This window comes from Aedes aegypti, chromosome 3 (genome assembly GCF_002204515.2).
Source record: "Aedes aegypti strain LVP_AGWG chromosome 3, AaegL5.0 Primary Assembly, whole genome shotgun sequence".
NCBI lineage: Eukaryota > Metazoa > Arthropoda > Insecta > Diptera > Culicidae > Aedes > Aedes aegypti.
The window spans coordinates 31,736,192-31,759,856 of NC_035109.1; the positions used below are offsets into that span (position 1 = coordinate 31,736,192).

The 23,665-nt window shown below is 37.0% G+C and overlaps 1 protein-coding gene across 1 annotated transcript in view; it reads left to right on the forward strand.

Moving 5' to 3' along the window:
* Positions 1-8,290, forward strand: part of LOC5578946 — a 54,364-nt gene extending 46,074 nt beyond the window's left edge. Inside the window, exons 2-3 of the mRNA XM_021855390.1 lie at positions 3,679-4,243; positions 6,117-8,290. Of these exons, the coding sequence (XP_021711082.1) occupies positions 3,679-4,243; positions 6,117-6,764 (1,213 nt within the window). The 3' untranslated portion in view covers positions 6,765-8,290. The remainder of the gene's footprint in view (positions 1-3,678; positions 4,244-6,116) is intronic.
* Positions 8,291-23,665: the final 15,375 nt, after the last annotated feature.

Sequence of the window (23,665 nt, forward strand, 5' to 3'; positions counted from 1 at the left end):
AGATAATAGATGAAACTATCTTACAATTATAAGAGTAGATAAGGAGGAGAATGTAGGGATTGAGAGGGGTACTATAGAAAATATCAAATAAGCAGGAGGGCATATAGTTCCAGTAACAATGAAAACCTAAGCAAACGGGAAAAGGCGAATGACACGTCAGTCTTGTAAAGTGTTTCGAGCGATGAAGTTGCGATGGAATTGCTCCTGTTGCAATTCGGCTGATTGAGCCATTAGTTTTGAATGTACCGGTTCCTCCTTCCGGACACTACAATTTTAAATCTTCCATGTTATTTTGATACAAATGTATCATCAAATAGATAAGTTCCATTATTACAGTAAATATCTATAATATTTTGATGTTTCACATGTTTGGGGTACATTTTTCTTACTCGATTGAAAAAAAAAACACTTGGTTCAGTCTGTCTGAACACCGACCATATCTATGTTTGCTATTTGATATTTAAATACTTGAATTGTGCTGTATCAATATTTACAGGTAATTATAATAAATAAGTATGTATAGAACAATAACAATTTTAATTTATCACCATAATTGAACGACAATATTAATTAGAATGAGCCTCCCCCACATCATCCCTCTCAGGAGAATTTTGATTCCCAATATTTTTTTTTTTGCGGTGGTTCAGAATTGAAAATATCAAAAGTCTATTGTAATCACATCCTTTTTGTTCAATTGCATGTGGTGTTATTCGATATTTAAAATAAGATTCGTTAAGCCGAACATGTTGATCCTTCCACAAGAACCAACAACAAGCATTGCTTATGTTAAGAGATTTTATCGTAATGCACAACCAGCCTAAACGTTCTTCCCCTTTTGTATATGTACTAATTATAATTTCAAATTATTTTAATTAAATTAGTTGTGTTGTCTACTATTGTACACGGCAATATGTTTCAAAATAAGTGGAGCTGCTTTTAAAACAAACTTTAACATCGATCAACCAAACCATAGAATATCCAATAGCGAAAAAATAATAATAATAACCGATCATTGCAAATCGAGCCGAACTGGCGCTCTTTCCGTGCGCACGCGCTCTGTCCGTGCGCACGCGCTTTCTGCAGAGCTGTCAAACAGACTTTTGTGCCTTCCTTCTTTCGCTCTCCTTCAACTCAACAACTCAGCACGATCCACCTCGCGGTGGATTGGTGAGCTGTCTGGTTGTTGCAGATGAACACTTATCGTGTAGCGTGACATCATCATTGACAGTAAGCGTGCAACTCACCAGACAAACGATAGGTGTAATTAACAACTGCGCTATGAGACATATCACGTGAAGAAATACCCAAGATTTATTAAAAAATGGGCTTCATCGCAAACTGTTCAGCTCGATGTGGGGTATTTAGAGGTGCGGGCGAACATCAAACTAGTATTTGTGATTAAATCAGTTTTTAAGTGGTAGTTGTGCAATGCCAACTTCGGCGAGCCGAAAGTTCACTAAGTAGCCGAAGATGACGTCACGTTGGGAAAGCAACGAACAAATTTTTTCGCAGCCTTGTCGTCATCATCAGCTGATCGTTTTGTTAACATCTTTTTCGTAACTAATACAAGCAAACACATACTAAGAGCCGGACCTGTTATATATGACATTGTGTTCAGCTAGCTAGCGTACGAGGGGTCCACCAATTTGAGGAAACCGAAAGGACCACCATTAATTTTTATCGAAAACTTGCGATCAATGGCATAAAATTTGAATTCTAACGATGGGTCCGCCATCGGCCTGGTTTCAGCGAGAATTGCTCATTATAACTTCTGAACTTTCCAATCGACGGTCTGAACTCCTCCTCCTGGCCAACCTGAGCGTTCAAATATCCTACACGGAGAAAACGGAAAACACATATTTGAGTTTTTTTAAACTTACTTTTGAGTTATTTTTCTCTCCCTATTTCATTCGCTCTTTCTATTGTTGTCAGAGAGCGAAGAGCAAAACAACCCAAAAACCGAACCTTTGTGCGTTACCTCAAATTTGAGTAAGTGACATAGTACTGGAAGTTGAGTTATTTGATCTGCCGGTTGAGTGAAAAGAACTTAGCTAGTAGGTATTTTTTCGAATGGCTGCAAATGAAAACAACTTCTACCCCATCAACTCAAAATTAGGTTAACGCACGAACCCCCGGAATTGAGTGGAATGAACTCACTTTTGAGTACTTCATTTTCTCCGTGTATGATGAACTTGACGCAATGTCATATATAACAGGTCCGGCTCTTAGTATGTGTTTGCTTGTATTAGTCACGAAAAAGATGTAAACAAAACGATCAGCTGATGGTGACAAGGCTGCGAAAAATTTTGTTCGCAGCTTTCTCAACTTGACGTCATCTTCGGCTACTTCGTGAACTTTCGGCTCGCCGAAGTTGGCATTGCTCAACTACCACTTAAAAACTGATTTTATCACAAATACTAGTTTGAAGTTCGCCCACACCTCTAAATACCCCACATCGATCTTGACGTCGTGGCTTGGGCAGCGGTCGCACTCGCGTTCGTGCTGCGCGTAAAATGCGTCCTTGTCATCATCAGTGCTTCCGGAGTGAGGGCTATGCACGTTCATGATGCTGAAATTGAAGAACCGACCTTTGAGCCTCAACTTGCACATTCTTTCGTTGATCGGCCACCTCCCGATCACGCGCCTTTGCATATCACCCATCACTATAAAAGCTGTTTCCAGCTCACGTGTGTTGCCGCAGCTCTGGTAGATGGTATGATTACCTCTAAACGTTCGCACCAATGCTCCTGTCCAGCACAACTTCTGCAACGCTATGATACCGAAACCGCAGGTCTTCAGTACAGTGGAGAGTATCGATGAAGTTGAGAGATTTGCAGTTCCACATACCGAGTTTCCAATCGCTAGTCCATTTCTGTCGCTGTGGTCTTTGCCGATTGTTCCGGTCCGTATTCTCTCGTTGACGTGCCTGTGCTGATGATTTTTACGGTTGGCTTGGTTACAGGTACCAATTGTACGCCATGCCGAGCTATTTACCGTGCCGGCGTTGTTGACTGTATATTGAAATATCCAGACACTTGTATTGTAAATTTTGCACCTTATCGGACGCGACGATTTGTAATCGTCGCCGGTGAAACCGTCGCCAAAATCGTCGCCAGCCAACCAGCCGGTGCGAATTTGACGTTACCCAGTCTTACCAACACAACGGCAAAACACCTCCTTTGATTAGTTTGCTGGCGACGATTTTCTCGGTCTGTTTAAAAGTTGGCGGCGCGTTTTGTTGTCAATGAAACAGACAATATCAGCACGAGAAAGACCAGCAACGAAAAATAAAGATCGGTATCTATTGGAAGCCGCCAGAGGAGCAAAAGCACAGCATACACTGCGTAAAACGCGTGCGATATAATTTTAATTAAATAAAAACAAATATTGCGCATTTTTTACACCACACCGTTGGTCCGAAGAAGTTTTTACAAGTGCGGAAACGCTAATAAAAGTGCGCAATGGCATAAAATCGAGTAGGTGTCTTCGAGGGACTTATTCTCCGCAAATCAAAGAATAACTGCTCCAAAGAATCATAACATGATCCGATACGATCCCGCACTTTTATTAACACTTTCGCACTTATAAGACAATTCACAGTTTAGTGGTAAAAGAAATACACAATACATGATTCCACACTTATTTTACCTCATTCAATTTATACGGGCTCAATTTCAGTACGCGCGCAATGGATGAACCTCGAACGCACACACTGGAAGTGGAGAAACTTATCATGGAAACAATTCTGGGAGACACAGCCCCGGAAGAAGAACCTGCCAATGAAGCGTCAACAGATCATACGACTGAAACTCAAGGAGGGGAAGAAGAAGGGGAATCAAAAGAGCCACGCGTCTACACCAACGAGTTCGCCCTCTGCAAACTATCGTTCCACGGTCAGAAGCGCGAAATACCAGCGGAGAACGTTGTCATCCGGTCGACATCCGTGGAGGAATTTGTAGACCAAATTTTCACACTGGTAAAGCCCCACCTCCAGCGGGGGGTTTACTTTCCGGAACCGGACCGACCGTGCTGGTTCGAGAATGAGCTCCCCACCAAGGAAGACTTCGGCGCGTTCATCCAGTTCAAGGACACCATCCAGAAGCGCACGTGGCGCTTGGAGAACGTGGACGAGTACATGCTGCTGCGATGGTCCAAGCGCTTAATCTACCTCCAGGTGTACGCCAACTCGACCAACATCCATTCCAGAGCCATGTGGGATCTAGTTCAGATGGAGCTGTTTGGGGTATGTTACAATATTGAAACAAAATAAATTAGGACAAATACCGTAAAATCGGGTGTAGTTGATCAGAAGGGTGAAAATGATCATCGTATCACACGATTTTATTTATGCGTAGTGGAGCACAACTATCAATGTAAGCTGCAGTAAATGAACATTGTTTGTCGTAACAATTGTCGAATTGTGTGTTGGTAAAGTTTTTTGCGTTGAAGAATGTTTATTACTATGAAAATAATGTAAAATTTCAAAATCATGCACGGTACAGTATTGACAAACACCTATAAACTTCTGTTTCTAAGCAAGGATTTAAACATAGTATAAACCTGAAAGTTTGTGAGAATGATTGAGATATCCGCAAACCAGATTTCATCAGCAAAACTCGTACCAATTAGCTCAAATGGTTGAAATAATTGAATTTCTGTAAGATATCATTGATTTCCTTAGGACATTGCATACATTTAGGCGTTTTCCGCGTAATTCTTGAAATTTAACTATTCGTTATTTATATAAATATTGCATTGTTAAGATTTTGACAAGCATATTCGGATTCAGGGTGCTCAAATTTATCATGTAGAGTTGTTTTGAAAACTATCAATAATGACATTGACATTTCACCCCGAAATGAGATCCCCTGATTTTTTATTTTAGAGATATTTGTTAACACTAAAATGACATTTGTTAGAAAATTTCGGTACATGAGTCGATGAGGCTCACCTTCGTACTTGTTTTCCGGCATTTAGTATTTTGGCATTGTTAACATTTTAGAAAATAGACTAGAAAAACCGTGAAAAATGATCATTTTCACCCGAAATTACGGTACGCACAAGTTAACAAATAACATAGCACATATTAACATTTGTAATGTTCCCTGAAGGTTGTGTTGGGGATCGTTACTATTCGAGCCCTATGTGATGATGAGGTTTAGTATTGAATGTTAGAGTACTCATATCAATCCCTTATATAAATACTTGTGTTTCATTAACCTTGATGTTTTTAGTCGATAGTGGGAACTGTTTTCATGGCTGAGATTTGATTTAGGATTCTGATTCCTACAGGGAATCTTTAAATGAATTATTACATTCGACATCGACAATGTGATGTCTGTGATCGAAAAACATTATATAGCACTATTTGTTAGTATTTTTGTACCTTTGTAAGGTTCTAGTTTATTTCCTTTTAAGATACCTTTGTACATTTTACGGACATATAGTTAACCCTCTAATACCCAACCCCGCCTTTAGACGGGTACACTTTGGAATTTTGTGTATTTTTTCGTAGCTCGGAAATCAAAATGATTTTATTTTTGGCTAAAACCTTGACTCATAACACGCATATAAGAAAAGTTTTTTATGACTTTTGAAACTTTTTTGTATTTTTGAAAATTGTTTGATAAATTGTATTCTAATATAACCTACAAGTACCCGGGGTTCATTTAACGTGTGATATAAAAAATCGTACCTTTTATATTTTTCTACGATCAACCTATCACAAAAGAAGAGCTTGGTGGTATTCAAATAATTATAAACCTGTTTTTCCGTTAAATACACGGAAAATAAAAATATTTTCAGAAAAATATTAAAAATTTAATATTTTTAAAATTAGCGTAAAAGTTTGAATTTTTATTATTGCCAAAAATCAGTAACTAGAAGAGGCTTCCAGAAAAATTGAAAAAGGGTAGGGATGTTCAAAAATAAAAAATATAAAAATCAAAAACCGAAATCCATAGATTTGCGAATAAAAATAAATCATTGCCCAAAATGTGTTTAGAACGATTTTAGATAACTAAAAATGATATTTAGATCGAAAATAAAAATTTGGGTATTAGAGGGTTAAAATAATCAAACATTCAACATTTATTGCAACAAAATAATCGTTACAGGTACAGCCAGAGTCCAAAAAAGCCACCGTTTCCAAAGAGCTTCAGGACGAGCAGCGGTTACAGTCCACCATCAAGAAGCTCCAAAAATTCCACCAATCTTACCTGGTGCCTCGAACGGACGATGCGTTCGAACTATGGGCCCGACTCGTCATGCAGCAACCGTCCAAACTTAAGCGGGACATCTGCTTCGACAGTCCTCCGAAGGAGCTTCTGGCGAACTTTGTCGTTGTCGGGAAGGAAAACCCCAAAAAGCGAAGCTGTACCATTTCTGGGCCAGCACAGCGGAAACACGTAGAGGATGGATTCGGATTCGAGGATGAGGTATTAGCCCTGAGGCACACGGTGTCCCAAATCAAGGATCTGGTAGAAATGTTGGACAAGCGAGTAGAATTGTTGGAGGCAAAAAGTCGTGGGTTCAGGCAAACCGAAGATGGAGTGCCCATCAAGAAAAGAAAGCAAGCCACGGTAGAAGACAGTGAGGAGGTAGACGAGGGTGGCCAAGAGATGGGACAGGAAAATGGGGAGCCACCGATTGATGTGGCGTCGCCGTTGTTGAAGGTCGAAGACAATTTCGACGATCCCGATCCGTTGATATTTGAAGATATGATCGTGAAGGAGGAGTACGATGAAATTGAGTCTGATGGTTAGTGTTAAGGAATGTGGATTAAGTTATGTTAATAAATTAAAATGATATCTAGTAAGAAATTTCAAATGTTTGTATGAGCTAAAACGCCCTAGCATCATATTATACACCTTCATCCCTTCCAGCATTGCGTAATTTGTAGACGGAGCATAAGTTGAGCACAATTTATGAGTATTTATAGGATGTTTTGCTCGACCATGAGTACGCTAGAATCAATTGCATGTAATCTACAGAGATACGCCGAAAGGTATCTCTTGTAAGTAGCAGAGAAACACGCGTTTTACGACGGTAGAACTATTTTATTAAGATAAAGTGACAGCTTGATGATAGGTTTGGAACTTACCGAGTGATGCTTTCAGGAGTCGCTCTCACACCTCTCACGCGCGTCGTTTTTGGATTCATTATACATTGTGGTCGTTACCACAAGATGGCGACGAGAATGTAGAATCCCAATAAAAAGTTCCAAAATTTCTTAGGTGCAGAAAAAGAATAAATAGAGTGTTGGAAGAAATTGTTTTCAATTATGCGCTGTGTGTAATTGATGGTGTACGGAAAAGGTGAAAAAGTGAACGAATCCGCCACGCAGTGGAGATAAGAACGGGTGCTTATTGTTTTATTTCTCCCTTCGTTGTGCTGCATCGCCGCTGCTCGCTTTGTGCGAATGTCGCATTCAAGGTCGAATGTGAGGGAAAGTGATCACGTATCTTGCATGTTAGTAGAGCCACATGATAAAGATCATGTGATTTGTTTGATTAGTGTTCATTGCAATGTGTTGATGTAGTTGCCAGGTTTGTTCATGGGCTGTTATTTAAGGTAAGTTTGTATTTAGTGCTGAGAGGTATTGACTATCATTGTTTATCATTTTATTTTTGTTTTGACTCTATCGATCATGATACTCATATATGAAGGGAGTATGTAGAAGATAGTTTTCAAATATGATGAGTTGAATATGTGGATTGAGTTCGTAAGAGCCAATTTCAAATGTGGTAAAAGCATACCATCGGAGAAGCAATAAGCATTAAAATGTTCTGTACTTTGCCTAACTTCTGTAATAAAAAAGGGTTAGAGGCTCTAACTTAGAGCACAGCTGTGGACTTCACAACCTGCTCAGATCGGAAGAATTATAAACGCTGTTGCATTCCTGTTGCAATTGATAATTTGGTCTCTTTCCGTTTGGATTCATGATCGTTATAATAAATACAAACGAGTTATTGACCTTCTATTTTTATTTGTATTATTTGGCAGTTGTCATAGCACCGACCGCACCACAACTGTTTTCGCGTAAAGCAAACGGGACAGGATTTTCATTTTCGTTATTCCAATAATAGATAAAAATGATGATGAATTACGTAAGGCAGACTTATGAAAAATGATGCAGACTGGAAGGGATTTAAGAACGTTGTGCTCACTGAACACGTGACTAAGGCTGAAGTTCGCTTGAGAACTTCATGTTGCTGATTATGTATGAACAATAATCTGCGTTGCAATACTTATGCTAGCTAATGGAATCCAATCTTTATCGTTTTAAATATTTAAGTCATGAGCTTCGTTTATACGTTTGTCTGCGTGACATTTTAGTAACTACTATGGTTTAATCGGTACAGGCCTGATATCGCTGTTTTGAAATGATCGTGCGATGAATCTTATAGACTTACAATAAGAGTCAACTGGCACCTTGTACGATATAGTTTTCTTCTGCCAATCGTATAGCGTAACAAACCACATATTTTGAAATAGAGAACGAAGGCTTTTCCAAGTTATTTGAAGTTATTCAGAGTTTTGGAAACACGTAATTCGTTCGTCAATGAAACGAATCAAAAAGTTAAACGATTGCTTTCAAGTCAAACGAAAAAAGAAAATGATTACTGCTGAATGTTGCGAAAGGAAAGAAGCTTCACAAAAATTCTTAAATGATGTGCAAGAAAAATCAAATAAACATACGTGACCAAGAAAAATAGATTATCTTGAATGATACGTAAGAAAAAAAAAATATAAGGCTCTTGCACGATGCTAATGAAGAGTAAAATGATCGCACTTGAATGATGCGAAATGAATGAAAGATTGATCGCTTCAATGATGCGAATGAAAAATCAAATGATCGCTCTTGAATGATGCGAAGGAAAAGAAAAGAAAATGGAGTGTGATGTAAATGATCATCAAATGATCGCTCTTGGATGCTGCGTAAGAAATGAATAGAAAATGGAAAGCGCTCATGAATGTTGCGAATGAATCGCTCTTGAATTATGCGAAGGAAAAGAAAAGAATATGGAGAATGATACAAATGAATAATCAAATAATTCCTCTTTATTGATGCGGATGAAAAATCAACTGATCGCTCTCGGATGATGAGAAAGTAAAGAATAGAAAATAGAAAACGATTATGAATGGGAATGATACAATTGAATAATCACATAATCGTTCTTGAATGATACGAATGAAAGATGAGGAAAATCGAAAATTATGCAAATGAATAATCGAATGGTAGCCCTTGAATGATGCGAAAAAAAAAAAAACAGATGATCGCTCTTGGATTAAGCGAAAGAAAATAAAATAAAAAGGAAAACGCTCTTGAAGGATGTGAATGTAAAATCATATTCTGATTCTTTACTGATCCGAAAGAAAAGCAAAAAACAAAAATAAAATGGAATAGAGATAAGACACGAAAAAAAATCGCTGCTGAATTATGTGAATTGTCATATGATAACTCTGTAGAACGCACTTGAATGATGCGCTGAAATTATGGCTCATGGATGATGTGAAAGAAAATGAAACACATTCTTCGATGATGAAAAAAAAGGTCGCTCCCATTTTAAAAAAAAATATGAAAAAAAAAATACGTTCTTGGATGATGCAAATAAAGAAGAAAAATAACACGCTTGGATGATTAAATAAAATATATCGTCCATAGATAATAAAACAAAAAAAAAAAAACAGTTTGATGCTCTCAGATGAGAAGGAGATTAATCGCTAGCATATTCGCCGAGCAAAGTTTGTTATGATAACTTGACGACAAAAGGTTAATCGTTGTTGCTTTGATCGCAGGATAAAGAACAACCGCGATGCATCATTAGGGCGGTTCAAAATTTAAAAATGTTTGAAAATTCAATCTCCCATATGCTCCTCACCATCCTTACCATAAAAATAGTGTTCTGTGATATTTTCAGCTTTCTAGGTGGTGATTTAGAGGTGGCAGGTTTATATGGAAATTACTATGGAGAAATTTTGAGATATGTTCCAAACACGCTAGTACTGTAATGTAAGTACAAACTTATTATCCCATAGTGAAAACTCATTCTTCAAACCATAATGAAGAGATTTGCTGAAGAGGGAAACTCAATCCGACGGATATCAGAAGAGAAATTACCGGGTACCCCCGTTGGTTTGACCACATTTAATCTGAACACTTTTTAATCTGTACCCCGCTAATTTGCACATCGTTCAGATTAAAAATGGTTCAAACGTCATTTAGCTCATGGAACGGAGTGAAGTGAAATGGAACGCTGTGGAACGGAACGCAGAACCAAAACAAAACCGTGAAAGAGATAACCAGAAACACGTTTCTAGGGTGACTAGATGTTCAAATTAAAAACGAACCCCGATAGTTTGCATGAGGTACCGTTCAAATTAGCGGGGGTGCACGGTATTCAGCTCAATATGGGATTATAGCCCTGCAAACATGTACAAAAATCCCAAATAAAAATTAGCTCAAAAGGGATTTGTTTCTTCAGCAACATCCTTCATTAAGCTTTGAAGAATGAGTTTTCAGTATGGGATGATAAGTATTTACATTACAGTACTAGCGTGTTTGGAACATTTCTCTGAATTTCTTTATTGTAATTTCCATATAAACCTACATTGTCTTTGGGCCACGTTTAAATCACCACCTAGAAAGCTTAAATTTTTACAGAACACTATTTTTATGGTAAGGATGGTAAGGAGCATATGGGAGATTGGATTTTCAAACATTTTTAAAATTTGAATCGTCCTAATGCATCATGTGTTTTGTCATGATCACTAGATTTCCATCCTTGATCAAGAGGTTTGTTCTCAAATTATACGCAAATCTGTAAAATTTCTTAGCATGTTATGATATCTTTTATGAGTACTGAGTATTAACGATATAATGCAAATGATATGTTTGGTATTGATAACACTTTTCTATATTTGAAAAAAAAATGATATTATAATGTGTGTGATATATAGTAAAAAAAATATTTTGAAACTGTTGGATGTTGGTTGTGCATGTTTTATATCGCACGAACTATAAACGTAATTCCACATGTTTCAAAAAAAAAAAAAAGAAAAAAAATAGTTGGGAAACTCAGCATAATAATTGTTTTGGAAACGTTGAAGGGTTCGTGTCAAAAATCTTTTATGTAAAGATAGCCACTGTTTTTGTAGAAAAATTTGATTTGAATTTTAATTTGTATGTTAGACTTCTGACATACGATCTTTCGACGTGAATGTAAGGATTGACACTTCAGGTTCGTTCATGCTATTGAGAAAATCATTCGATAGATGCAGAGGCGCGTCCACGTTCGAAATCATGGGTAGGACAAAAGTTAGCATTTTTTGTGCACAGTGAAGCTAAGATAAATTTTAACCCCGGAATGGAAATTGAAAGTAAGTATATTTGGGGGCTCGAACCCAAAGTGGTGTAAGTGACATTTTGGTCGTTTTGAGTTGAGTTGATTTGAGGAAATTCTACTGTCTTGAAATATTCTAACGATGTTTTCAGATTACTTTGCCGGTCACAAAATAATAACAAAATTCCTGGAAGACTGGTTTGTTTTTTTGGCTTCCATACAAAGTTATATAATGAAAAATTGCTGAAAAACTTCAAAGTAGATTATCACAAAACTAGGTTTTTGTCACTGCCACTCCTCTGCTTCTAAGCCCTCATTTTCATGCCAGCACTTACCACAAGACTAAGAAAGCTTTTCGTCAGGCTGCTAGCAACTGAGTGCTTTAAAATTAGGAAACTTAAGACCACTTGCCAAAAGAGACCTGAAGGGAACCAGAAAGAGGCCGAAAAGATACCAAATAGGAACCAAGAAAACAAATTGAAATCTAATAGGAGCTAGGAAATAAGATTTTGAATCTTCATAGCATCAGAACAGACATTTCTCCAAGATCTAAGACTTTTTTTTTCAAGAATTGCGTGTGGCATTGCGACAAGTATTACTGTATGTGTTTTTTCATTAATTTTCAAAAGAGTACATCTCAAGACTTCAACCTTTTAAAATATTTCAGAAATCATCTCTCATCTCCTCCAAGATTCAAGGTCAAAACGTCTTCTAAAATTCAATCAATAACATCTCCAGATATTTCTAGGGATTTCCTTTGAAATTGTCTTTCAGCATTTATATAAAATTTAAACAAGGGATTTCTCAAAATATACTTTGAGAAATTCCTCCAGAGATTTCTTTTTAGATTTCTACAGAAATTCATCCAATAATTATTTGATATTTTCTCAAGTGAGTCTTGAAACTTTTATTTTCAGGAATTCTTCCAAAAATGTCTTTAAGAAAATGCCTAGGATTTTTTTCTGTAAAATAAATCCGTGAGGTATTTCTAAGGAAAAAATCCTAGAGTAATCTCTGATAAAACTTGAGTGAGTTTTGAAGTCACCCTCAATAAACAATGATCTCTGAAATAACTCCTAGACTCTTAAAGACATTTTAGGAGATTTAGAAGATAATCGAAAAGAAAAAAACAATCGAATCTCGAAATAGTTTTCTGCAGGGTTTTCTAAAGAAATATCTGGATCAACATGGGACAGAAAGTCTATAGAAGTTTGTGGAATGATCGGAGGAATAATTGTAAAAATTGCTAAAGTATAAACTTGTGTGAAAATTTAAGTAAACTTTTGAAGATCGCATGGGAATTTTTTGAGAAACATCGAAAGAAATAATTGGTATAACTGTATGAGTACTTGAATGAAATGCTGGAAAAATTCCTAAAGAAAAAAACACATGTTTGTTGGAAGAACCGCTCAAGTAATTTTGGATTTCAGGGAGGAAACGTTGATGAATTCTTAAAGGAATCCACAGGAACGGGTAAAACAGTTCTTGCTGGGTTCCTTAAAAAAGCCCTTAAGCTATTCTTTTTTCAAACACTCTGGAATAATCCTTTTTGGATTTACTCGGAGAAAATTCTGTAGAAATCTTCGGAATATCTCCTAGAGTAACAAGTGGAGAATTCGGTTGAAGGATTAGTGAAACAAATTCTGGAGGAAAATCAAGGATAGATTTGGAAAAAATCCAAGTAATACCTAAGGAAATTACTGGAGGTACCTACTATCCTTGACGTTCTCAAGGATTTCCTGGAGCAAATTTTGGAGAAATTCTTGTTAGCATCCTTGAAAAATCGCAGAAAGAATTTCTAGGATAAATGGTAGAGGAATCTCTAGACCAATTTTTGAAGAGAACTCTGTGGGAGATGCTGAAAGAATTCTAAATAAAATCACTATGATCATTCTTGATAAACTTGAATTGCCTGTTGAACCCGTTATAGTCTATGAAAGTTTCTTTGGACCCTGTACAATGTTGCATCAGGATTCAATGCAAGCAGAGTAAGAGAGACTTCAGAGACCATTTTGGTTAAAATAGATACTCTAGATACTTTTTAGAGACTTGCATAAAAATAGAGACCAATTGTATAAAAAGAAATCTACTACCAGTCCTGCCTTTAGGATCATTCATTACTAAGAGTTACTTCCACAAATTTCTACGGCAATTCTTAATCAATCAAGAACTTATTTTCCTAATGGTTGAAGAAGTTTCTTGAAGCAATTATTACAGTTAGTTTCCCAGAATTTTCATTAAAATTCTCACGCGTCATAACTTTTGAGGGTCATTTACAAACATGTCATACTATACTAGGTATGAGAATACAATGAAAACCCTTATCTTGTTTCCATTCTCCATAAGAATAAGTATGACGTTGACCGAGTTTCTGCTGATCTAGCGTTTTTGTTTTGTAGAATCGTGGGTAGGACAATCCTTTGACTGTCCTACCCAGGTGTTTTCGTGGGTAGTACATGTCCTACCTGTCCTACCCACTTCCCGCGCCACTGGATAGATGTGTTAGAGATATGTAAATTGAATTAATTGCAGAACTCTACTGTTCTGTATGGTTGTAAAACTTTCTATTTTTTTCTCGTGTGACATGAGGTCGAACAACACATGAGTGTAGTCAAAAGTGGAAGTAGACTTGTGATGGTTACGTAGAATCTATAAATCAGCAACAGGCAGAAATATGCTTAAAATTGAGGTTCACATAGGTTTAAGGTATTCGTACAGTTCTATACTATTGAGCAATCTACGAAGTTATAGCAATCAAAACAGATACAGTACGACTACCATTAGGACAAAAGCTTCCATTGGCATTAGAACTAAACAAATCATTCCATGGATAATTTTGTTGCGGACAAAACTTCACTGTAAATTTCCTATTTCTTCCACAACTGTTTGTGATACAAACACTCCATACCCATAAACCCCATGTCTGTTGCTGCCAAAAATCAGCAAGCTGAGGCTCCTGGTGGCTTTTAATATTACGTACGATAGGTGTGCTCAGTTATATAGTTGGTTTAGGGTCAAGAGATAACAGTTAGCAAGTTACTTTATTTGGAAAACCTTCCAAGTGGAATGTAATTTCATGTATATCTCTGCATTTATAAAAAGTATTGAAAACCAAAGATTAAGTAATAAATGAGTAATAGGAAATTCCAAATCATATAAACATTAGGAGATTGAACACAAGCGAATGTATATTGAAAGAAGCAACTAACTAACTTACATCATGCTTCTAACGAAGACCTCACAGTAAAGTTATTCATCATTCTTATCCTCTGCTAAAAGAATCTAGAGTAAATATTCTTAACTGTTTTTCTGTAAAACATAGGTAAGAAAAATAGTAGATTCTAATGAATGAGGAATGATTAATATAAAAGCACAGTCACTTGAATTTAAGAAAAATATAGAAATATCAGATAATTTTTCCGATTCCTTGTACAAGTTGATGTTTTAATCCACGGTTCATCTAATATTTATTCCTATATGAAAGCAAAAAGGAAAGGAAGTTACCACTAACCAATTGATGGTGATCAATCATAGACAAGGTTGACTTTCGGTTGATCAGTGGATAAAGTGCTTTTAGCAATATGTTGCATTTGGTGATCGTTTTGTCAACAAGTTGTTTGAAGAGAAGCTTGCTGTCTAACCTTAAACCAAGGTAGTCGGCTACATCAGACCATTCCACCGTTGATCCTCCGAGGGTGTTTTCTTTCACTCCTCAGCCGGAACAAGTCTGGAGGATTTGGAATAGGGGAAGAGGATGACCTGGGTCTTCCAGCTGGTCAAATAATCTGACAAGACATTCAGGCCTCTCTGGAGTCGAGATGTTAACGCTCTCGTGAACCTGCCGCTGTAGACGACTGATGTGTCGTCAGCAAATAGTGATAGAGAGCCGCCTTCAGGGAGCTGAAGCATGTCCGAGGGGAACAGGTTGTATAGTAGGGGACCTAAAATACTTCCCTGTGGCACACCTGCGGGGATGTTGTGAGGGTCTGATTTGACTCCATTGAGGGAAACCCTGAAAGTACTGTCAAAGAGATAATTTTTGATGATTTCCACCAAATAGGTGGGAAGATTGTATCGGTGCAGCTTGTACACCAGGCCGTCATGCCAGACGTTGTCGAATGCTTTTTCAACATCGAGCAACGCCATGACGGAGGATTTGGCAAGGGGCTTGTTCTGCCTGAGGATGTTATAGCTACTCGAGTCAGTTGGTGCACGGTTGAACGACCGCGTCGAAAGCCACGACGAGGGGAAGTAGCTAAGTCGGAGGCACTGATTGAGAATCAGTGCCAGATGTTGGTAGAACTGGAGACTCAATTGCTTGAGCTCCAAGTTCAGGATGTTGTCGAAACCTGGGGACTTCATGTTTTTAGATGATTTGATATAGGCCAGCTATTCGTCAGCAGTGATCTTCGACTCCTCCGAGAAGCCGTTGGGAGCTGCTTTGTGTGGGCTAGGAATGTCTAGCCCTAGGTTGTGGGAGCTGACGAAATGCCGACCTATCTCAGCAGGGGTTATCAAGCGATCCTTAGAGTCGGTGCTGTCTAATGGGATCAACGGTGGAATTGGTCTGGGTTTGGTTTTTAAAAGTTTGGTCATCTTTCAGAATGGCCTAGCACAATCTGGGAGAGAGCGGATCTTTTCGGAAAAATCGTCGTTCCTGAGGTCCACCATTCTGGCTTTGATTATATCGGATATGCGATTGACTTCGCTTTTTAACGCAGGCAGACCAGTGCGTTGGTACTGCCTGCGTTTGGTGTTTCGTGAACAAATGAGATCTTTGGTAACACGATCGATAAAAAGGGCGTTGCTCACCTGACCAGATACTGACACCTGCTGCTCTCGGGCCACGGAGATGGCCTCTTCGACGCTCTGCAGCTGCCGGTCGATATCTTTCACGGACACCAGAGGAGCCTCATACCGGATGTTGGCGTCGACACACCGCTGGAATTGGCCCCAGTCGACACAGTGGTAGTTGCGCTGGGTGACCCGATGCCGGTTGACCAGGGAACCAACATTTGCCACCACCGGGAAGTGGTCCGAGCTGAGGTCCTGGTGAACGACCGGTTGGGAGATGTTGCCGTCCACAATTAGCGAGCATTTTATCCCTTCAACAATTGGCGAATTGTCCTATCATGATTTTGAAGCCAAAATCTTAAAAATTCTTCAAGAGTTAGTATTTAAATACTATGAGTTTTTTTAGGATCCTTTTTTTCATTTTTACGAATAATGTGATTACAGAATCTAAAACATACAACCAAACCTGTAAAGTACTGCTTGATTCAAAGAGTTTATAGTGGTTATCACGCCCAATGGTATGGGTGCCCTAGTATAGATGTAGTTGTGAACCTTAGAGGAAAACATTATGCACTCTGTCTCGAAAAACACCTAGGGTATAAATTGTTCAAATTGGGTAATATTTCCATATGCATTTTGATTGGTCTGGAAAGCGTGTGCAAGTTTCTTTGAGGAAAACAAAAACAAACTGTGTATGACGAGCGTATGCTAGTCTACGTGTGTTTAAATGTCACTAAGGTCTATTGGTTGTTTCCGTTGTTTCATATCCGCACGGTGCTCCCCTGACCGTTATTATCAGAAAAAAATCTCCATCAAATCTGTGCTCACCAGTCGTTTTCTATAGCTATGCTGCGAGTCTGGGCAAAATTTTAAAAAAATCGTAGGGCCCGTTTTGAAGTTACGCCCTTTTGATTATATAAGTCTACAAATTCAAAGAAAATCTAAGATATTTGAACGGATTTTTATTGGTCGTGATTATTAGAAGTACTAAACCATCAAAATTTCGTTCGAAGAAGGTGTTTTCAGTTATTTGTAACCTCGGGGCGGAGTTTTGAATGAGAATATTGTCGAAATTTTGAGTTTTTTAAGTGTAACTATTTAAATCACTAATTCTAAATAGAATAATTAGGCATTCTAATACCGGTAAGCATGTTCAAATGTTTTCAATGACACATAGCAATAACATGCCGTCAAAGTATTTCACAATTGATCGATTTTCCATAGGCTCAAGCGATCAAGGCATTACGGAGCCAATTTTGTATTGTTATCAATAGTCATAAAATATTGTTATAACCCTGGAAGCTGCCTCCGGCTATTCTGGCTAACTTTGTACTGCCCAGAAATTAAACCTCAATTACTGAGTAATGCAGTATTGGCAAAACTATGGCACTCAAGACCACTGTCAATACTTAAGTCACAGACAAACAGACGTAACACTTCTATTATTTTCATCGCACAGCCGAATAGTACCCAATTCTAATATATGTTCCCAGACAACCAACATGTATGTATAACGAAATCACCTGGAGGCGTTGTATGCGTAAAATTTCACTTATAAGATGTCGCGAAAAGGCCTTCTACGCAGGGTTGGGAAAAAATCTGAAATTCACTCTACAGTAGCCAAACAAAGCCAATCACAAACAGCGAAGCCAGTGAAATTCACGCCCATCGCTGCAGTAGCCAAAAAGCCTTGAAAATAGCAAAACACCCGTTGCTAAGGGCAACCCAAAATTACTGTAGAAAAATGTTCTATTTCCCGCTGCATTTCCCACATTTAGAGCCTTCAATGACACTAATGATTTAGAGAAATTCAAGTACCCAACATAGGCTACTTGATGAGATTCACGTTTTTGAACTACTGTACTGAGAGAGCCACGTTAATTTCGCGAAATTCAAGCCTACTACTATTACCATTCCCAGCACTGCTTCTACGTACAAAAGTGGAGGCGATGTACGTGCATATATCATGTGATGGATAATAGCATACAATGCGAGTGTATAAATTTTCTACAGAACTAACCTGTGATCTTATGCGACTTAGCATATGATAACAAATGTTGATTTGACAGTTGCTACGAATTGATTCGACTTACTTTGTACGAGTGTACGGGACGAAACAAAATGTGTAATTGAACTCAGAAAAAAGCGTTTTATGCGAGGAAACACATCAATCTGACAATTTTATCCACCGTGTTTTGCGGGTTTGATGTAATTTGTATGAATTATCGAGCTATTTCATGAACTTTTATGTGCCTTCTGGTTGTCTGGGTTAGTTGGCCGACAGGCTACTTGTGGCGTTCACATCGCTTTTGTTCGAGTTTGACGTTTGCTCACTACCGCCACCTAGTTCGTAGTTGACCAAATGAAGTATTTTTAGCAAGGGCGTATATGCTCACGTGACTATGTTTTAATTAAATAATTGTTCTAGCTGTTACGTCTGTGCTTTTGTGATCATTTGCGGCATACATTACAACATTTAAATATTTCACAGATCTTTAATTTTACATCTACAATTTTACATGCCGGTCTTTCCGATCTCAAAAAATACGTAAGATTCCTGGATGAATGTAAGAGTGAAAGAATTAGATGAATCAATCAACCCATTCTGCTGAAACATCAAACAATCTACTTGTGGATTCCGTGCATTGAATAACAATGAAAAGAATTTGGACAGATTCACAAACCAGCAACAGTTTTTCGTGTGAAGCAACATCGCACAAAAATCAACCAGTTTTTTTTTTAAATTAATATTATTATTAGTATACCATCTTATAGAAACATTTCACGGAAGTACAAGGGAGTTAATGGATCTCAGAATTACCGGTATTATGACGTCAACAACTTGGCAAACTGACTAAAATCTATTAATAGCGGAATGTCACACCGAAAATAAAATATTTCCGAAGGTGTAAAATAATCACGTTTTCAGTGCGTTTTTGGAAAAACTGAATAGACTATATTTCAATGAAGGTAAGACTTCATGAAAAACAACAAGAGAAATTATGTAAACTTGACGATAAATGCTGATTTTACATACTATTTACATAGCTATTCATTTTTGTGGGTATAATCGTACTTTTAAAAGGGTTAAATCTTAGATGTCATTTCGTCTTGCACGCATCGTATTTCATCAATATTTCTCAGCTGTGAATGGTTTCGAAATCATATCCTCAAAAACAAGTTATTTCAATTCCAGTGTCTCGCCGTGTATGGAGTGAGATTGGGTAATTTTTCTTTCACTTGTAATGCTGTAGTAGATACATATTTTTCACTGTAAACTCGGCATTACCCTTTAAAGTGCAAAATTCACTCATTTTTTTCTGTTGTATGAAGCTGTCAAAATAAAGGGTACTTTATAATTTTCCAAACAGGGTATTTTTTGCTCTATTTGACGTTCCAGGTGTTTACCCATTAAAGGGTGAAAAATTACTTTCGTCTCGGTCAAATAAGGATGCTGTTACAGTTTCAGTTAGTACAATTTGAATAAGATTCAAGTGAAAAAGATGAATATATGTGTCAAATGGTAAATATTCTTTATTAACAAGATTTCATGTCAATGAAGTAATTGGACGCCCTCTGTTAATAAATTTATTTCAAATTCTTTTTTCAGACTTATCATCCAAAATTTCCATTTCTAAATTTACACGGACTGACATGACGGGAATGCCAGATTGTAATAATAGAACATGAAATCTACCAGGAACTTGCAGCAGGAAAAAGTGAATCAGCATCAACGGGAAGATGTGACAAAACCCGGAAAAGATCTTTGAGACCCTTGGAGAATCATCCAAATCAGCAACTATGAGTGCGTCGTAACTTTTGCAACTTAGTGTTTGTTTATTAAAACATATGTGAAAATTATTCTGAATAAAATATTTAATATTCTGCTTTCACATATAGGTGTTATTAGTTTGTTTTCTGATATAAAAATCAAATAATATATTTTATTGTTCCCGATAAAGTTAATAAAAAAATATGGGTAAATTTACCAATTTTCATGTTTTTATAGATTCTTAAAATGGGTAAATTTTACTCCTTGTTTTGACGTACAAGCGGCTGACCCATTAAAGAGTACAGGCCATTTACTCTTTTTATGAGTTAAACTAGTTTCTCTCAAAGAGGGTACTTTATTACCCTTTAAAGGGTACTTTAGTCTTACAGTGTTCTTTAATATTTTGGATAGTTGTTGAAGTTTATTGGAGTTAAATTGCGATAGTTGTTCAATAAATAATTCGTGCATATCCTCTTTTACCCAATCTCACCCCCAACGACGGTAGGTGACAAAAACAAATATTTAAAATTAGACTCTGAAAGTGCTACGATTTCAAATTCTATTTAACAAAATGATGACGGATGTACTATACTTTGCATTATTTTTTTCCATTTTATATCGCTGCTTTCTACTTCGTTAATTTCATTTTATTCCATACCCTTCTACCCATAATCGAAAACTGAAGTCCGAAAGTATTATCTAACGTCAACTTACGTTTCGATATACAACATGAATTGCATGTTAAATAATCTAAATCGTGAGTTCATTGCTTTACCAAATTATCCAGAATATTGTTGTATGAAAACTAATATGGTTACATTATGAAATTGGCTCCGCAATGCCTTATAGCGCTTGAGCCTAAATCAGTTAATTGTGAAGGACTTTTGCGGCATGTAAGAGCAATGTGCCGTTGAAAACATTTAAACATGCTTGACGTTATTATAATGACTATTTAATATATTTAATACTAGTGTCTTTAATGGTTACACCTCTAAAAGGGCGTAACTCCATATTTTGTTGATCTTCTCATTCAAAACTCCACCCAGAAATTATAAATAACTGAAAACACCAAATTTGAACCAAATTTTGATGGTATATTTCTTCTGATAATCACGACCAATAAAAATCCGTTGAAATATCTCAGATTTCCATTGAATTTGTAGACTTATACAATTAAAAGGGCGTTACTTCAAAACGGGTCCTACGATTTTTTTTAAATTTTGTCCAGACATGCAGCATAGCTATAAAAAAACAACTGGTGAGCACAGATTTGATGGTGATTTTTTTCTGATAATAACGGTCAGGGGAGCACCGTGATCCGAACTCTACAATTTAAACATATTTTTGCAATTTCTCATCGTAATAGGCTGTTTTTCATCACGCCAATCTGTCATGAAACGGTCTGCTTTCCTGCACTGAAGTATGCAGTGCGGGAATAGTCATTACCTAACTGAAACCAGTGCTGTAATGATTCATTACGCAACGCTTTCTCATTACGCAACTGTTTGGAGTTGCGTTATGAATCATAACACAACAATTTCTCAGAAATTGTAAAATGATGGTGAATGTAATCCGATATAATTTCTGATACCCTCAAGTGGTCTTCTACGAAATTGCAAAAAATGTTGTACATAACTCGTTGCAAAACTCGATTTTTACAGCACTTGTCGTAATTATCCTACTCGGCAAGCCTCGTAGGATAAATTTACGACTCGTGCTGTAAAAATCATCATTCTGCAACTTGTTCCGTAAACTACTATTGCAAAACTATCAGAAACTTAAAGTGTAAGGGAAATTACTTTCTGACGCGATAGTCAGTTTTTAAGTATTTTTCTGTTTTGTATGCCGTAGTTGATGAAGTTTTCTTTTTCAGTAAATACTTAAATTTAACATGGAATATAGTCCATAGAATATGGATACAACGAATATGTTTCGAAAAAATGCGGTAACCAGTGCAAAACTGGAAACTTGTACTGACCCATCCATAAATTTCATATACAATGTGTTACAAGTGGGTTGGTGGGTATAGAAAATTGACATTTTTAGAGTTACAATTTGTAAATGAACCCTTAATAGAATCAATCGATTGTAAAAGAAAATTTCATATATTTTTTAAATTATTAATAGATTCGAGCCGAATAACGAGCCAATGGTCAAAAAAGTTCAAGTAAAAGGTTCAAAAACTATAAAGAGAAAAATTCGATTGATGGGAACTAAAAAGAATGATGATAATAAAGCCAAGGTCAGAATAACTTGAAAGAAATCTCTATGAATTTCAAAAGGATTCATAACAAGTAATCGGTTCGTTTGTCTAGCATCTTGAAACTTTCAATGTTGCGATAATGATGAATGCCAGAGACTCTCCTGGAAATAGAGCGCCTGGAGAAAAGAAGGGCGTTTTTGAAGTGTCTGAGTCAAAATTGTAGAATTATAGATACAATTTTTGCTCGTATTTTAAAAGGGATCATTACATATACAATTTAGGAAATATTGCCAACAACCGATCAAAATGAACGTACGCCCCTTTGCATTTGGGGCCCTCATATCTAGGACCAAGCATCTCATTAAAAACTCAAATTCTATACTTTAGTTTGTAGAATCTCAAAACGTGCTGAATTTTGTATTATGGGGCCCCCTTTATGAAATCTGACCCGGGCCCCCCGGAGCTCAAATCCGGCACTGTCTGTTGTTCTATGATACCGGGTACCCCCGTTGGTTTGACCACATTTAATCTGAACACTTTTTAATTTGTACCCCGCTAATTTGCACATCGTTCAGATTAAAAATGGTTCAAACGTCATTTAGCTCATGGAACGGAGTAAAGTGAAATGGAACGCTGTGGAACGGAACGCAAAATCAAAACAAAACAATGAAAGAGGTTACCAGAAACACGATTCTAGGGTGACTAGATGTTCAAATTAAAAATGAATCCCGATGGTTTGCGTGAGGTACCGTTCAAGTTAGCGGGGGTGCACGGTAATTGCAACCCTTTTATACTTATAGCTACCTAAAGAGAAAACACAAATTCAATCTCTAATGAGAAACTTTTCACTTGCCCCACGTGATTAGAAAATTCACAGTGTTTCAATTTAATTATTTTTAGGTCTATGTCGAATTGATTCTAAAACTTTTTTTATTGCAATTTAAAACTGTCAGAGGGGACAACTTAATAGCAATACAGAAAATTACTTTCCGCCACTTTTTTCCACTGAAAGTATTAAAATAAGATTGCACGCCGCCAACTTGTTACGGATTGATAGTTGACAAGTTAACAAAGAAATCTCTTACCTATCGTAATGTTCTCAATGGCCTCAAAGGTTTACGCACGAGTTTAAATCTTTAATTCACATATTTAGTAAAATATACCAATTATTTTCACTTACCCCGTTTACCCGCTTGCCCCGCGATACCTTAAATATTTTTTTGTGTTTTTAGAGAAAATTTTTTTTCAGGGACCCCAAGACAAATATTTGAACATATTTCATTAAAAATTATGGATATACATTTCCTGACAACCCAGAGGCGTCAATTTTGATTCAGAATTCCTACCGATTGAGGCCAAAGATACACTTTTAAATTAAGGTTAACATTACAGTCGAGCATGCGATTCTCATATCCTGCGTTTGTATTATTATAAAAGGCTTTTCCATCAGAGAGCGAAAGGAAAACGGTAAAGTACATGGTTGCGGGTGAAGACAGAGACAGAAAAAAAATATTTATGATAGGAATAGTTATAAGATTAAGTTCGGTTCCA